A 16,872-nucleotide genomic window follows, 5' to 3' on the forward strand; every position below is an offset into this window, starting at 1 on the left:
CAAACTTTGTAATGTGTCTGAAGACTTGAAATATTCATCTAAACATCTGTGCCCGGGAAAGCTGTATCTTCATCCACACCCGTCAGCTTTGCTCCTGCTGTACAGATGTGCCTATCCCTGTACCTGCTGTGTAGCCGCAGACATCCTCAGTAAATGTTATCCATGGCAATATTTCTGCGTGCTGTATGTTACACATTAGTGTCCTGCTTCCTACGTGATCATCTGTGCATAATACTCGATTCCCTAAACCAAAAACTTTTCTCTCCTTCAGGAATCGTAATGTGTTGATTTTCCTCAGCCCTGAAATAAGTGTCATTGGCTTGAATCCCCCAGTCAGCCGCGCAGTGGAAATGAAATGCAGCATTGTACAAGCAGAAGCCTTCTCACATTGTTACTGTCTCAGCCCTAACTGATCTAATCAATGACACAAAGCATTGCCATTCTATAACCGCCCATCACACCGTCCCTTCCCCTGCTATAGGCGCAGGGGCTATGTGGGCGGGTGATGGGCACAGCCGCTCATTGGCTGGCAAGAGAACAGTGTCAATGTTTAAGCAGCAGCGTGAGGTGAATAGAGTCAGTCAGTAAAGAGGCATTTGGAGCTGAGCTTGGATGTGACACAGTGCAGGATATAAAGGATTAAAGCTACAACTGTTGAATTGTACAGACTGCAATGGATTTCTATGCATTGTATTTCTATAGGACTGACTGGAGGAAGCATCTGTGCTCCCAGCTGCAATGAGCCAGGATAGAAAAAGCCAAAGGCTCCTCTCCTCCAGGCTGCTGGGCTCTGGGCTGCCTTCTGTAGTAGAAGCAGGAGACATGAACTGGCCACTTTGGAAGTGACTCGGAGCTACCCATGGTGCTTGTATGTGTTGGGAGATCTATTAGATTTGGCTGTGACTATTGCACTTGGCTGTGGATAGAGGCAGCAGCGGTGTACGGCTCATGTATAGCTGGGACTCTGAAAGGTAAGTGCAATGGATCATTCTTACCTTCCTGTGTGATGGTGACAGTAGGGATCACTATAGCCCTATGTCATTCAAATTGCAGGCTTGAATTTTTATTTTTTTATTCTCCTTATTATTCATTCTAGCTTTATTTTCTCCCCCCTCTGAATCTGACTCATGCAGTTATTAAACATCTGCATTCTGTATGTGTCATTCATGTGGCAAGGGCCAACAGTTCTGTGTATAGGTGTAATATGTGTACACACTGTGCAGATGCCACTTCTAATGGATTTAAAACACAAAAAGGGGGGGAAAGAGGATGATCAGAATATCAATGCGCCCACCTATATAATTGCTGGGCATGTGTACTAGGAGCATCTTATTTCAAGGGTTTGTCACGGATGATTGGTCTGCATTTATTTTAGATAGAAATCCTCTCTCCGTCAGCTGGTGGATATTTTTTATCATCTCTCTCAATGCAGCAACTGCCTCTTCCTATAAAGTGTGTTTTTTTTCCCCCCGTTTTTCCATTTGTGCATCCAGCCATGCTTTGCCTGTTGATTTGATCTACTGTAGGGAATGAGAACTGAAAATTAACTGAATACTACTGCTTGTAAGCCAGTGCAGTTACACGATTTCTTGGAAATAAATCTTCTGCTGTGAAGAGAATGAGCTGAATAGGTGATTGTGATATACTAAGCCTTGATGCTATTATTGTGGTTTTCTTTATTATACATATACTAATTGCTCTGTGCCGGATAGATGCATTGTGTTCCAGATTGAATGTGCTGATGTCTATGCACACCACAGAGTTTAATTTCAGGATCCAGTTTTGGAAATGTTAGTCTAGGAGTAGGATAGAATTTCAAACAAATCATGTTTATTGCAAGCAAGATGTGCATTATTGCATCTTTAATAGAGATGTGAAATGGGTTGTAATGATAACTGCATGATAATGTTAAGAAGATAGGCATATATTACTAGGATGCTGTTCTTTATTGGGCTGCGGGGATGTGATATTTAAATTGTCCTTTCCAATTAATATTTTAAAAGAGACAAATAGCTTAGGCGGGATTGTGAAGAATTGTCTTCCCAGCACAAAAACAATCAGTGATTTAACCCTGCCAGCCTCCTCTGCCATGGTCCATTTGCTGCTTATCTAACTGCAGGTGTTTTTAAATCAACAGGTTCAAGGAACTGAGAAGAGGAGAGTGAAGCACAGAAGACCCTTAACATACACATTTGGGATGTACCTTTCAGTTTTATTGCTATTCTTCTTAGGGGCTCCTGCCCTGACTTTGAAAAACTTAAATTTTTCTGTACCGGAGGAGGCAATTGCTAGAACCATTGTTGGCAACCTAAGCAATGATGTAAAGCTGGGGAATTCGGAGAGGGGAAAGAAATCGAACTTTAGAGTTTTGGAAAACTCGGAACCAGATTTGATAGATGTAGATCAGGACACTGGACTGGTGTTTACCAAACAACGTATTGATCGGGAGGCGTTGTGCCGAAGAAATTTAAAATGTCAAGTATCCTTGGAGGTCTTTAAAAATGATAAGGAGATATACATGGTAAAAGTGGATATCACTGATATTAATGATAATCCACCCTTTTTTTCATCTGAGCAAATTGATATTGATATTTCAGAAAATGCCTTCCCTGGGACAAGATTTCCACTCACCAGTGCCCATGATCCAGATTCTGGAGACTATGGCTTAAAGACATATGTCATCAACCATAATGGATTGTTTTCCTTAGATGTAAAATCCAGAGGGGATGGAACAAAGTTCCCAGAGCTGGTGATAGACAAACCATTGGACAGAGAAGAACAAAGCCATCATAACTTAATACTGACTGCGTTGGATGGTGGCAACCCTCCAAGATCAGCCACTATACAAATAAATGTCAAAGTGATAGATTCCAATGACAACAGTCCAGTTTTTTCAGCGCCTTCATACCTGGTGGAAATACCAGAAAATTCACCACTGGGCAGAGTTGTCATTGATCTGAACGCTACAGATGCAGATGAGGGCTCTAATGGTGATGTTGTCTACTCTTTCAGTAGCTATGCACCAGACAGAGTCCGGGAACTTTTTTCCATCGATCCTAATACAGGCGTTATTCAAGTAAAGGGTAACCTTGATTATGAGGAGAATAATCTCATTGAAATTGATGTACAAGCACGTGACCAAGGCCCAAACCCAATCCCTGCCCATTGTAAAGTTACAGTTAAAGTGATTGATAAGAATGACAATGCCCCATCCATTAACTTTGTATCAGTCCGTCAGGGAGCAATCAGCGAGGCAGCACCCCCAGGCACCGTAATCACTTTAGTGAGAGTAATTGATAAGGACTCTGGAAAAAATGGACAGTTACAATGTCGTGTTCTGGGCAATGTGCCTTTCAAACTGGAAGAAAATTTCGACAATATCTACACTGTTGTAACAGACAGACCTCTTGACCGTGAGACACAGGATGAATATAATGTTACGATAATTGCCCGAGATAATGGAAATCCTCCTTTAAACTCTACAAAGTCATTTACTGTTAAAATCTTAGATGAAAATGATAATGCTCCAACTTTTAACAAAGGGCTACATGGGTTACAGGTAACTGAGAATAATATTCCCGGGGAATATTTAGGTTCTGTGGTAGCCCATGACCCAGATCTTGGACATAATGGCACAGTGTCATATTCAATCTTGCCAGCTCTCATTGGAGATGTATCAATTTTCACTTTTGTGTCAGTAAATCCCACTAATGGTGCCATTTATGCCCTTCGATCTTTTAATTATGAGCAAACAAAGTTCTTTGAGTTCAAGCTCCTTGCAAAAGATTCAGGCTCCCCCCATCTAGAGAGCAATGTTACTGTAAAAGTGACTGTATTGGATGTCAACGACAATGCACCAGTTATTTCCCTTCCAATTTTACAGAATGATACCGCAGAAATTTATGTTCCCAGAAATGTAGGTGTAGGGTATGTAGTGTGCACAGTCAGAGCCATAGACAATGATTATGGAGAAAGTGGTCGATTGACATATGAAATTGCATATGGCAATGAAGAGCACCTCTTTGAGATTGATCCAGTGACGGGAGAAATAAAAACCCTGAATCCATATTGGGAAGAAGTGTCACCTATAGTAGAGCTTGTGATCAAAGTGACTGACAATGGAAAACCAGCACTTTCAGCTGTTGCGAGACTTTTTATTAAATCTTCTACTGGATCTCTACCAGAAGGGGAACCTAGGGTCAATGGGAAACAACACCAGTGGGATATGTCTTTGCCTCTTATTGTTACATTAAGCACAATTTCTATTATACTTTTGGCTGCCATGATCACAATCGCAGTCAAGTGTAAAAGAGAAAATAAAGAAATCAGAACTTATAACTGCAGAATCGCAGAGTACAGCCATCCCCAACTGGGAAAAAGTAAAAAGAAAAAGATAAACAAGAATGACATTATGTTAGTCCAGAGTGAAGTAGAAGAAAGAAATGCAATGAATGTCATGAACGTTGTAAGCAGCCCCTCACTTGCCACATCCCCAATGTATTTTGATTACCAGACCAGGCTCCCTTTAAGTTCTCCTCGTTCAGAAGTGATGTACCTCAAGCCTACATCTAATAATCTGACTGTTCCTCAAGGCCATGTTGGCTGCCACAACAGTTTTACTGGACCAGTGAGCAACACAACTGAGACAACGTCTAATCGGATGTCCTTAATTCAGGTATGGCCACCACCCTTGCACTGGCATCAGTTGTCAACATATTTACATTCATGCTTTTACGTTGCTGTTGTTTTGTGCTATTGATTCTTCTTTTATAGTATATTTATGTATATAAGCTCTCACTGTATTCACTTATTGAACCATGTTATATCTGATGATTCATACAAATAGACAAATACACAGTCATCTATGTTCTTCTCATTCTTTCCAGATTTGGTTGGAGTAAATGCTAGGAAGGTTTTTATTAGAGGCATGAATACGTTTTGAGCATTTCTACTGCATGAGTAATTCTATGTAAACTGTGATGTTCTGTAGTAAAAAATACCACCTGCTTATGTATGCCTTCCTTGGTTTGGATGAAACAAATAATGGAAATAGATGGCTCCTGTATTCCAGGCATACACAGGCATTGGCTCAGCTCAGAGTTTTTATGATCAATGGTCACTCACACCTTGTCTTCTACTGTTTGCTTGACTCTCAGATCTTACATACACATCTCTTTACATAATAATATTTCTATATACACCTCATACACTGTATATATGACTGACCTCTAAAGGCTTACAAGAGACCTGATGGTGAGGAAACTACCATGGTAACAATGTTATTTGTGTTCTAAGTTTATACAATATTTGTGCTGCAGTTGGCATGTGTATGCAGGGCATGCAGAGAACACAACACCATGTCAGCCTTCAAATATAATGTATAACGGAGAGCGATAATTGTTGGTCTGATACTTTGACATAAGTGCATCATGCAGTGTGTATGTAAGCAGTGACGTGTATGTGCTGGTTTTTTTTTATCATAATAGAAGGTAACTGTATGTTCCTGCACAAATATGGAATGAGGGCAAATTTTACTAATGTAACAGGTGGATGTTTATGAGCTTGAACCCCAACTATCTATCTATCTATCGATCTATCTATCTATCTATCTGTCTGTCTGTTTATCTATTTTATCCATCTATTCTATCCATTTTTTATCCATCTATTCTATGTATTCTGGCTATCTTTTCTATGTATTCTGGCTATGTATTCTATATTTCTATTCTATCTATCTATCTCTGTGTCTAGCTACACCATTGTGGAATAGCTAGTAGCTGTATACATACTGCCATACTTTAGGGATTATAATGACTCCTTATATAGAGACAATAATTGTTCTCCAGGCAGCAAGCAATCCCTTTGCATTGCTAGAAGAGGAATGAATAATACCTTGCTGTGTACATGACTGTCCATGACCTGAAAAAAAATATTGAAGAAGCTTTTAGCCCAATAACCTGTTCTAGTCTGTGTTTCTGATGGCGAGGCATTGGTTATACATTAGACTCTTACTCTCTTATTAATTTAATCCATGCTATTGGACTTGTGACTTATTGGTGGTATTGATCCTAATCCGAGGAGCTGGGACTGTAATAGTGATTCATTACTCTGATGACGTGGTTCCTCATGCTGTATGTGTAAACATGGTAGTTGAGGGTATTCATCTATTCTGCTTCACATCCTCTCCACATCCTGTAGGACTAGACAGATTCAGATCTGGTAGGGAGTGCATGGAGCTGCCCTAGCCCTGTGTTATATATGCCTACAGCATCATTGTAAGTCATTGCTATGATATGGCATTACAGTTTTTATATAAAAATTGAGTCAATATTTACAGATTTTTTTTCCTCAGTCACTATAGCACTTCTTTGGAATTTTTCCCAGTCACTATAACACTTCCACATGGGGTATTTCACACATATATGCATATACAAACACAATACTTCTAATCAGTGTTATATGGCGTGTGTATGATAATATACTTTGAACATACTTTGAGGTTGTTGCTTAAGAAGCACATGAGAGCATTAAACCAAGACATTCATCTCCTTTAAGTCCATTAGGAAGGGACATTAAGTAGCTACAGGTAGGGAGCAAAGTTTTCTGGGGCCTTTCCCCATGTATAAAATCTCCAGGTTATTAGGCAACTACTAATTGAAGAACAAATATGCTCCAAAATAATGTAGTAGTAATCTGCAATTCAACAGAAGTAAAAATACAAAATATCTAACCTAGATTGTGTCCAGGATTAGGATGGCTCTCAATAATATCCTTCTTTTCCTAGTACCTAGACAGGACACAAGGCAGACATGGACATGGGCAGACAAGTTTTATCTAGATATTATATATGAAGGGGTTTTTTTAATGATTTTGTTGAATCTGTGTTTACTTTTAAAAATAGCTGGATATAAGGTATTTTAGCTTTACAAAGGAACGTTAGAAGAATATGGAATTGAATGTGACCCTTGAGGACGCTTGTATATACTATATGAATGCATTACAATAGATAAGGACAGTACAGGAGAGTCTTGAGTGGATAAAACCTCATCCCTGTCATTATCAGAACATCAGACTCACCAAGTGGAAGTAATCACTCTTATACTATACACATTAGCACTGTACATTGAGGGTGTATTTTATCCTGTGTGTATTTTAGGATTCATTATACATCTCATTAATGATTTCTCAGAATCGCCAAAAAGCATTAAATTTGGTATATAAGAAAATAGTTGTAGCATCATAATAGTATTGTATTAGTGTTATTACAATATGGTATATTGTAATAGTAATAGTATTCTATTCCACAATAGGGTGGGCTATTGGGCTATTTGGAGTAATATATATATATCAGTATTTGTAAGAGATTTTGTACATTAATAGCCGTGAGGATATCATAAACTACATCAGATGGTCACAAATTTGTTACCAAGTCCAATTCTCTCCAGTGAATATTATTGTCTTGATCTCATTTCCATGACTTGGTCATTACAATAGATGTGTCAGAGATGGTGTACTCAATACACAGGGTGTGTAATGGGTGTAAATCACACAACAGCATGATTATGGTTTCCACCACTTTCTAAGACTGATGGTATACTTGCATTTACTAATGACAGGCTTCAATAGAAGGGATGGATTTTCCAGCATAATGCACATTCTTGAAAATTATTATTCTTGAACATTATTAGAAAAGAAGCTGTAAAAAAATATATGAAAGATTCCTCTTTGTTTTCATGTATTTTTATGAAGCAGATCTGCCAGCACCCAGATAGAAATGAGTCCAGCTGTAATTATATACCAGGAATAGCACTGGAGGGGGGTATATACACATCCTGGGATTCCAGAGAGTTTCTAGGATTCCTCCCATCATTAGCAGGCGTGAATGTTAAATATGCAGCATAGGTTGTTATCAATTATCACATCTTTACAATGTATGGTGCCACAGTGTCTGGACTGGGATATGTGGTGATGATCCTGATGATGTTGTTATTAGTGATATTATTCATTGTATTATTAGTCTGTAGCTTGGACTATCCAAAAATATGCCATAAGCATTAGTGAGCTATGTGTTATTAGGATATCATAAAGGATATTATTTTGGAATATTGGGTCTATCTTCCAAACTCCTTTGTTACTCTTTACAGTCTGTATTAGTATTACTAGCTTGTAATTCCACAGTTTGCATGGTCCCTTGTCACTAGGTACAAAGCTAATGAAATGTAACCCTTGTCATTTATTTTCTTATTATGTATGCACCATGTTGAGCATTAGACTATACCTATGCGTATACCCTTCAGCAACTTGTGTTAGAAAACAAGAATGCAGTTTAGAAGAATCCCTGCATCAATAATAGTGGTTAGAATGAGAGTCAGATTTGGTCATGGCACATTAAGCTTTAAGAGGGAAATTAATTGCTGGCTCTCTTCTAACCCCTGAATCCTAAACCTAAAGCATCGGACCAGACTTCACTCCAAACCTTTATGGAATTTACTGTCAGACGGGCCTTGTAGAGTATATATCTGCAGTGCATCATAGCCCTCTTCAGCTTGCAAAAGGTTAAACAGTTAATGCACCTTGGAATTGAAATTGATCTAACCCCGCTAAGGGCACATATGCAATTGGTTTTCATGAAAGACAGATTAAGATTTAAAAAGTAGCTAAAGCCAAAGGGGATGAGAATGTAACTCTTCTCAAAAATCTAAGGATATTTTTTCTTCTTAATTGAATTATGGTCATTGGTAATTGAATAGATGCTAATAAGAAGAGCAAAGAAACGATTACAGAATGTGATGCAATCTAATATGCATCCATCTATTTACCTTTCTATCTATCCATAGATGCAGATATTCATAATTACTTATTATTTGTGTTTGTCTTATAATACCTATTCCATCATATTGTCGTACTGGATAACCTATAGTAGTAATTTGCAGCTCGTCGCACTAAGCATACGTTTTGTTGCGGTTTGTCAGGTCCTGGCACAGAGCAATACATCTCCCCATACGCTTTCAAGATAGTAAATATAAGAGCTGAAATGTACTAGACACTACATGCTTGTGAAAACCCAATACCTTATGGCAATATAAGCTACCACTACCAAGTATATCACTGGGAAGCTGAATGATGAAATATTAAGCAGTACTGTGAAAAGCCAGTAGGTGGCAGTAATAAGCTGAGCTTTATTCTTAGGCTTTCTTTAAAAAAAATGGGAAAAAAAACCCGAGAGGTAGAGAGAGAAGGAGAGAGACAAGAAATTAAGTCAGTCAAAGAGAAGAACTGAGAGTGAAGGTTGGCGTATAGCAAATGGAGGATCACAGGATTTAAAACACCTCTAAACTGTTGAATTTTACCAACTTCCTATGTGTTGCTTGCGTTCTGCTGTTTTCCGTTCCAACCTTTTTAATGTATCGTAGTGCAGAGTCTTCTGAATGCTGTGAATGAGCGATTGAAGTACCAGCACGAGCTGCTGCAGATTGCAGAAATAGCAGCGTTTGGTCTAGGACTTAGGAGAAAATAGCAGATGGGGAAAGAAATCAACACATATCTCTGCCGTTGGAATGAATTATCTGTGCTTTTCCTGCTCAGAATCTGATCTGTTATTTCACTCACAAGATCAGTGGCATTTGCATGCATAGCAGCTGAAGAGAATAATTAATACTCGGGACTGGTTGGATAACTGGCTTTTGTATATCCCCGGCATCTCCCCTGCAAGGACACTGGAGTAAGTAGAACCATTTCAAGCCTATTTCTCATTAAACCTTTAATACATACATATATACTCGTAAACCATTGCCAAAATGCTTTCTCGAGCAAGATGCCGAAATGCCTGATTCACAAGCTGAGATGTTTACAACTCTGAGCTCATTCTAACCAAGGCAAAATCCCGAATATTTCATACAAATCACTACGTATCTTTGTGAATGGTGACTCCACATTATAACTTATGTCTCTAGAATCTATTGTTTTTATGCTTGCCAGGGAAATGCTATTCAGCAGCTCTTTAACGGTCCTCATCCAGAACAAGCAGTAGTCACTGCGGCTCTTGCTTTAATGTGGAGTCCATTGGGGATTTGCAGCTTATCGATTGTTGCTGTTCATCATTCACAATAATATTGCTAAAAAAAAAACAAATATCCCCAATTCTTTGTACAATCGTGTTTTTAGCTGAATGAAATGTGTGTCGAAGACAGGAAGAAAGGATAAGAAGAAAGAGATCGAGAGAAAATCAAAATAGGCAGCATAAAAGGAAAGCTAGCTATGAATGCTGGAACTGTTCTCCATACAAGTGTGATATTTCTTCTCTGTGCCGCTTTCTAATCGGAGCATCCAGCCATGGTTTGCCTGTTGATTTGTTCCAGCCTGCAGAATGAAAACTGGAATTTAACTGAATACAATTGTCAGTTGTAAGCTGATGTGGCTACTGGCCTTGCAGAACAAAAAAAAAGCCCAAGTGTGAAATGACTGAGAGCTAGCTGTGATTGTAATACTTTGCAACTGATGCTCAACTTTGATGGGCCCTTGCATTTTTGGATTTTTTCCAGATAGTCTGCAAATCCCAAAGTTATTTAATATTCATGAATTTCTGCTTGCAAATAGAGATAATGTGAAGCAAAATACAAATTGACAGTTTTTTAAAAGGACATCTGGCAAGCCACCGACATTACGCTGAAAGCACACAAGCTGTTTTGAAATATCTTTCCATATTCTTGCCATTTTGGATACTTTGAAACTACTTTGAAATCCTCTTGCTTTCTGAATGCTGTCTGCAAGGTATTTGTGTCCAACGCCTCTGCTATCAGAGGGACAATTTCTCTCACAGTGCATCAGAAATGAATGTGTAGATTGCAGTCTGTCTAATCTTCTTTAGTAGAGATAGTTATCGCCTGCTCTAAACCTTCCAAGATAGGAAAACTTGATTTTCTTGGAAATTGAAATCAATCCCCTAATACTGTCATAACTGCCCTCATGTGTCAAGTCACTAGGAGCTTATCTTCTGGATTAGATTTTAATTCAGCTCAGACTGTACTGACAAAACAATTAGTAAACTGATAAACAGACACTCATTGGGATGTACCGCTTTGCATTTTTTTACTTTTTCTATTGGGTTTCTGTTGAAGCTTTGAAAACATTAAATTATTCAATTTCGGAAGAAGGGGGGTCGAGAAATGCCATTGGCAACATTAACGATGCACAACTGGAACCCCCTGAAAGGGGGAAAAAACCTTATTTCAGAGTGTTGGAGAACTCTGCTCCAAACCTACTGGATGTTGATCCAAATAGTGGGCTATTGTACACTAAGCAGCGCATTGACCGAGAGACTCTGTGCAAAAACAGTCCTAAATGTATTCGGTCACTAGAGGTCTTTGCAAATGAAAAAGAATTATGTATAATCAAAGTGGAGATCCTAGACATTAATGATAATTCGCCTAAGTTTTCTTCAGACCAGATTGATATTGATATTTCAGAAAATGCATCCCCGGGAACTAGATTTCCATTGACAGCTGCACAAGATCCCGATCTGGGCAATAATGGCTTGAAGACTTATAGGATGAGAGGTGACAATGGTTTATTTTCTTTAGATATAAAATCTAGGGGGGATGGTACTAAAGTTCCAGAGTTAGTTATTCAGAAAGCACTGGACAGAGAAGAGCAGTCACATCATACACTTATTTTAACTGCCTTTGATGGAGGTATCCCTCCGAGATCAGCAAATTTGCAAATCAACATTAAAGTTATTGATGCAAATGACAACAGTCCTGTCTTTGAAGCAAAATCCTACACTGTTGAGATAGCTGAAAACTCACCTATCGGCAAAATGATTATTGACCTGAATGCTACAGATGTAGACGAGGGAACCAATGCTGATGTGATCTATTCATTCAGTGGTTATGCATCTGATCAAGTATGGGAGCTTTTTACCATTGATTCTAAAACCGGTATCATACAAGTCAAGGGAAACATAGATTATGAAGAAGTGCAGATGATTGAAATCGATGTGCAGGCAGAAGATGAAGGCCCCAATCCAATACCTGTACATTGCAAGGTGACTGTTCTTGTGACTGATGTAAATGACAACTTCCCATCGATTAGCTTTGTGTCTGTCAGACAGGGAGCAATAAGTGAGGCCTCACCCCCTGGTACAGTTGTTGCTTTAGTTCGAGTTACAGATAAAGACTCTGGAAAAAATGGACAATTCCAATGTTGGGTCTTGGGAAATGTGCCATTCAAGCTAGAAGATAATTATGATAATTTTTTCACAGTGGTAACAAGTAGACCTCTAGATCGTGAAATACAAGATGAATACAACATAACTATCATCGCTAGAGATAATGGTAACCCTTCTCTTGATTCCACCAATTCACTCTCTGTGAAAGTTTTGGATGAAAATGATAACCCTCCTTCTTTTTCAAAAAGTTTGTATACTCTTCAAGTATCCGCAAACAACATCCCAGGTGAATACCTTGGCTCTGTTCTAGCACAGGATCCAGACCTTGGGCAAAATGGCACTGTATCCTATTCCATTTTTCCGTCATACATTGACACTGTCTCCATCACCACCTATGTGTCCATCAACCCCCGAAATGGGGCTATTTATGCCCTGAGAACTTTCTATTATGAGTTGACTAAATATTTTGAGTTTAAAGTCATTGCTAAAGACTTGGGGACTCCACATTTAGAAAGCAATGCCACTGTGAGAGTGTCTGTACTTGACGTCAATAACAACGCGCCAGTCATTGTTTTACCAAGCTTACAGAATGATACGGCAGAGATCTATGTGCCTAGGAATGTGGGTATGGGATACATTATAAGCACTGTAAGAGCTATGGACATTGATTTTGGAGAAAGTGGAAGAGTAACTTATGAAATCATACAAGAAAGTAAGGAACACCTCTTTGACATAGATTCGGTGACTGGTGAGATCAGGCTGCTCAATCCACACTGGGAAGATATTGCTCCAGTCGTAGAACTAATAATTAAGGTCACAGATAATGGAAAACCTTCACTTTCAACCGTAGCAAAACTAATCATTAAGGCAAATTCAGACTGTTTAGGTTGCTATGAAGAGGAAGGTAATGTTATAGGTGAACAGCGGGACTGGGACATTTATTTACCTGTTTTGGTTGCACTAAGTGCAATTTCCATCATTCTTTTTGCTGCAATGGTCACAATAGTTGTCAAGTGTAAGAAGGAGAACAAAGAAGTCGGCCCATACAATGGCAGAACTGCATATACCTCTCAACCAAAGCTAGGGAAAATGAAAAAGAAGACGATCAACAAAAATGATATTATGTTGGTGCAGAGTGAAGTAGAAGAGAAAAATGCAATGAATGTTGTCAGCTGTCCATTGCTAGTTACATCTCCAATGTACTTTGATAGTCAATCCAGACTTCCTCTCAGTTCTTCTCATTCAGGAGTCATGTACCTTACTCCTACTTCCAATAGTCAGACTGAGTCTGAAGGAAACGTTGAATGTCACAGTCACAACAATGATACAGGACAAGCCAGATCATCGGCTGAGAATACATCTACCTGGATACCACTGACCAAGGTAGGACCAATGCCATTCATTATAATATACATTGGTGGTATATTTATAGCTAGCTAGATGGAAGGATAGATCGATAATGTGTTAATTAGTATACTTGCAAGTCTCTATCTCATATGGGTTCTGCATTCTGCTACACACATCATTGGTCCACATGTATATTAGTAGTGCAGTTTGCCTCACTAATGTGCAGCATGCACCACATTCATAAAGACCGGAGTGCAGTCACACAAATGTGGCGGCCAATGGTAATGTGCATCAGAACGCCCTTTTCCGTGCACAGTACTGTGTACTGTGTACCGTGAACAGTGCAGCTGACATAATACTAGCACAGGCACTTCATAAATACTCTATGCACATGTATTTATGTGCTGTCTATGTCAGAATTCTGGATAGTTTAAAGGGGTTGGCCACTTTACCCCTTATTTTTGTAATGTGTGTAAGTGTAGGGGGGCAGGATATTGGGTGATCTACCAATATACATCTATTAAAAGTTGTGTTCTGCTTTTTTGATATGTAAAGTGAAGCCTCCTGTCTTTTACCTCATCAGTCAGACATCCCTGTCCATAAAACGCCTGAAAATAGAGAGTCATGTGATCTCTAACTGTCCATTAACAATCGGCAGTTAGAGATCACATGACCCTCCATCTGCGGCCATTTTATGGACAGGAATGTGTGGCTGATGAGGTAGAAGACAGGAGGCTTCACTTTACATATCAAGAAAGCAGAGCAGAAATATAAATAGATGTATATTTTGGTACATTACCTAATAACCCACCCCCACAGTTACACACATTACAAAAAACAGGAGGTAAAGTGGCCAACCCCTTTAATAAATGTGTCCATTGTCTCACTAAGTTCCATGCTGACAGCATTAGGTTGAGTATAGTCTATTTATCTACAGTTGCACAAAATTATGACATCCAATATCTTTTTCTATAGTTTAAGATCCTTTAAGAAGTCATGTTTGTAATGAGTAAAAGAAATATAGCTCACATGGCCTTATATATGGTATATTAGCTCCTCTATGTATTTGAATGGTTCAAATGTATTTAATGCAGATGGCGTTGTGGTTTCTGGATAAAACGATGCAAATCTGTAGCTATGTGGCAAATTGATGCTCAATAAAAGTGAGAAAAATGCAGTTAAATAATATTTGTGGCTTAGGGAAAGCAGTGTTTTGTCTTGTGTTTATTACTGGTATTATTGTGAATATGTGATATTATGATATTAGGAGTTGAGCATGCATTTTTAGACCAGTTTTTGGAATGGAACACATGATAAAAGGTGCAAACTGTTTGTGCCAAAATTGATAACTTTGTGGAAGTGGCGGGTCTCCCATGGCCCAAAAGACTTATTGTAATTTATGTCAGAAAGTGATATAAGTGTTTTTTTAGTGCTTGGATTCTATTAAAGGCTGTGTTCACATGAAACACTTGCATTATGAGTGCATCAGGTGACAACCAACATATCACCAGATGGGTATGCATTTTGAAAGTAGCAACGTGTTTTGCATCCTTAATAATTATTCGTAATAATTGCATTATGCGTATGGTAATGCGTTTTTTTCTGATGCATTTGCAATGCTTTTTAAAATTCAAATACATCATCTGAACGAAGCCTTATAAAAGATCCAGCAAGCCACATGACAGGTCTGTTTTAGTACTTCTACTCCCTGTAAAATAACAAATTTTTGAGACATCTTTCTTTTCCTCAGCTGTGAAAAACTGACAATTTCATCCATTTTTTTTCACAACTGAGTTGCCTTCCTGTGACATCTGTTTTTCACTGATTCCCATAAACTATTTTCTATAAGTGATCATAGCAAAAAGAATCAGACTTAGACATGTTCTACATTTTAAAGGAATGGCTACATGCTCTGTTAAATAACCCACTATATGAATTGATTTATTAAAAAGTATAGCATTTTATATAGCAGTGTGCTATCAGTTAAAAAAATGGACCACACTTCATCTTTTTTATGTGAATAAAACTTTACATCCCTCAGTGATTCTTACTAGAAACTATCAGTAAATTGACAATAGTGTCTGAAGGTTTGTTCCTCTACACTTTGACATTGCCCAATTAGTCCGGAAAGTGTCAATTTCTACAAATATTTCCAAAAGGAAATGGCAATCCATACGGTTATAAATGAAGACATTCCTGAATTTCTATTTCATACATTTCCTAAAACACACATGTCCAAAAATATGACAGATTCTTTTGAAGCTTATGATGAAAAAATTCCCTATATACAGAGGGGTGGGGGATGTCACAACTAGGATAATAATGCGCTTGGCATGATGCTACCCACAGTGCATGATGTACGCAATATATAAAATGGCTAAATCTGGGTGCTCCCTGGTCACTTTTATGCCACGTCTGGTCTCGCGTAGAAATCGCCTATGGCAGATACACCACATTGGTGTTCTTGCTCAGCATTGCTCTCATAGGCATCTTATCCACTTAATGACTACCATAAAAGCTTTTTACGATAGTCATGATGGGTACTTATTTGGATGTGACAAGTTTATAAAGTGCTGCATCAGAAGAACATTGAAGCACCTAGCGCCCAGCCCTGACAAGAAAATTCAAGATCGAAAAAGTTCAGATTTAACAACAGTGTCTTAGGAGTATATCCCTCTGCCAACCTGCAGCACCCCAATTACTGATGGTGTCACACCTCAGCCTGGGCCTGGCCTAATAGATGTCAGAGACTGTATAATGCACCGTACTACCTTAGGAGGGTGATGCATTATATAAGAGATTAATCTTAAACTTTTTTTTTTTTCCAAAAAAATACAAAAGTTTAAAAGTTGCAAAAAATTACCAATACACAAAAATTGTCTGCATTTTAAAAATAAATAAAATTACACACATTTTGTACCTCCACGCACATATCAAATAAGGCTGCTAAACTGCAATGGTATGTATCCCATACAATAAAAAGTTTACAACTTATTGGTTAACTGCATTTGTAAGAGTTAGCAATTGTGTGGTGCACGCTGAGCAACGTCCCTTTTCATATAACCCCACCCTTTTGTCAAGCTCCTTGTAAGAGATGCTTTACATCCTTATATTATAAATTACCTTATCTTTCCCTGTGTAGGGAGTTCCTATATTATAGAATAATAGATTCATTTTAAACATTTTATGTGTAGCAAGTATCAATACTTTATATTTATTTGGTAATCATTTGGAAACATAAGAACAATGTTTGGGATTATGATGCCTTGTAAATTCCCCTTTAGGACAAGCCAAAATCTCTGCTTTCAACGTTTCCTCCCACATTAAACAGATGATCACATTTGATACACATTTCCATTTGG

General features: G+C 38.3%; 1 protein-coding gene across 4 annotated transcripts in view; it reads left to right on the top strand.

The window, feature by feature from the left end:
- Positions 1 to 563: 563 nt before the first annotated feature.
- PCDH17 (protocadherin 17) overlaps positions 564 to 16,872 on the top strand; it is a 138,150-nt gene continuing 121,841 nt past the window's right edge. For 2 of the 4 annotated variants that reach the window (XM_072135300.1, XM_072135304.1), the window contains exon 1: positions 9,241 to 13,546. In XM_072135300.1, coding sequence (XP_071991401.1) covers positions 11,066 to 13,546 — 2,481 coding nt within the window. In that variant the 5' untranslated portion in view covers positions 9,241 to 11,065. Of the gene's footprint in view, positions 972 to 1,607; positions 1,632 to 2,137; positions 4,676 to 9,240; positions 13,547 to 16,872 lie in introns of those variants that run through there. The other 2 variants (XM_072135302.1, XM_072135303.1) reach the window with 2 other exon arrangements.

The sequence above is a fragment of the Engystomops pustulosus genome, chromosome 2 (assembly GCF_040894005.1).
Source record: "Engystomops pustulosus chromosome 2, aEngPut4.maternal, whole genome shotgun sequence".
Classification (NCBI taxonomy): domain Eukaryota; kingdom Metazoa; phylum Chordata; class Amphibia; order Anura; family Leptodactylidae; genus Engystomops; species Engystomops pustulosus.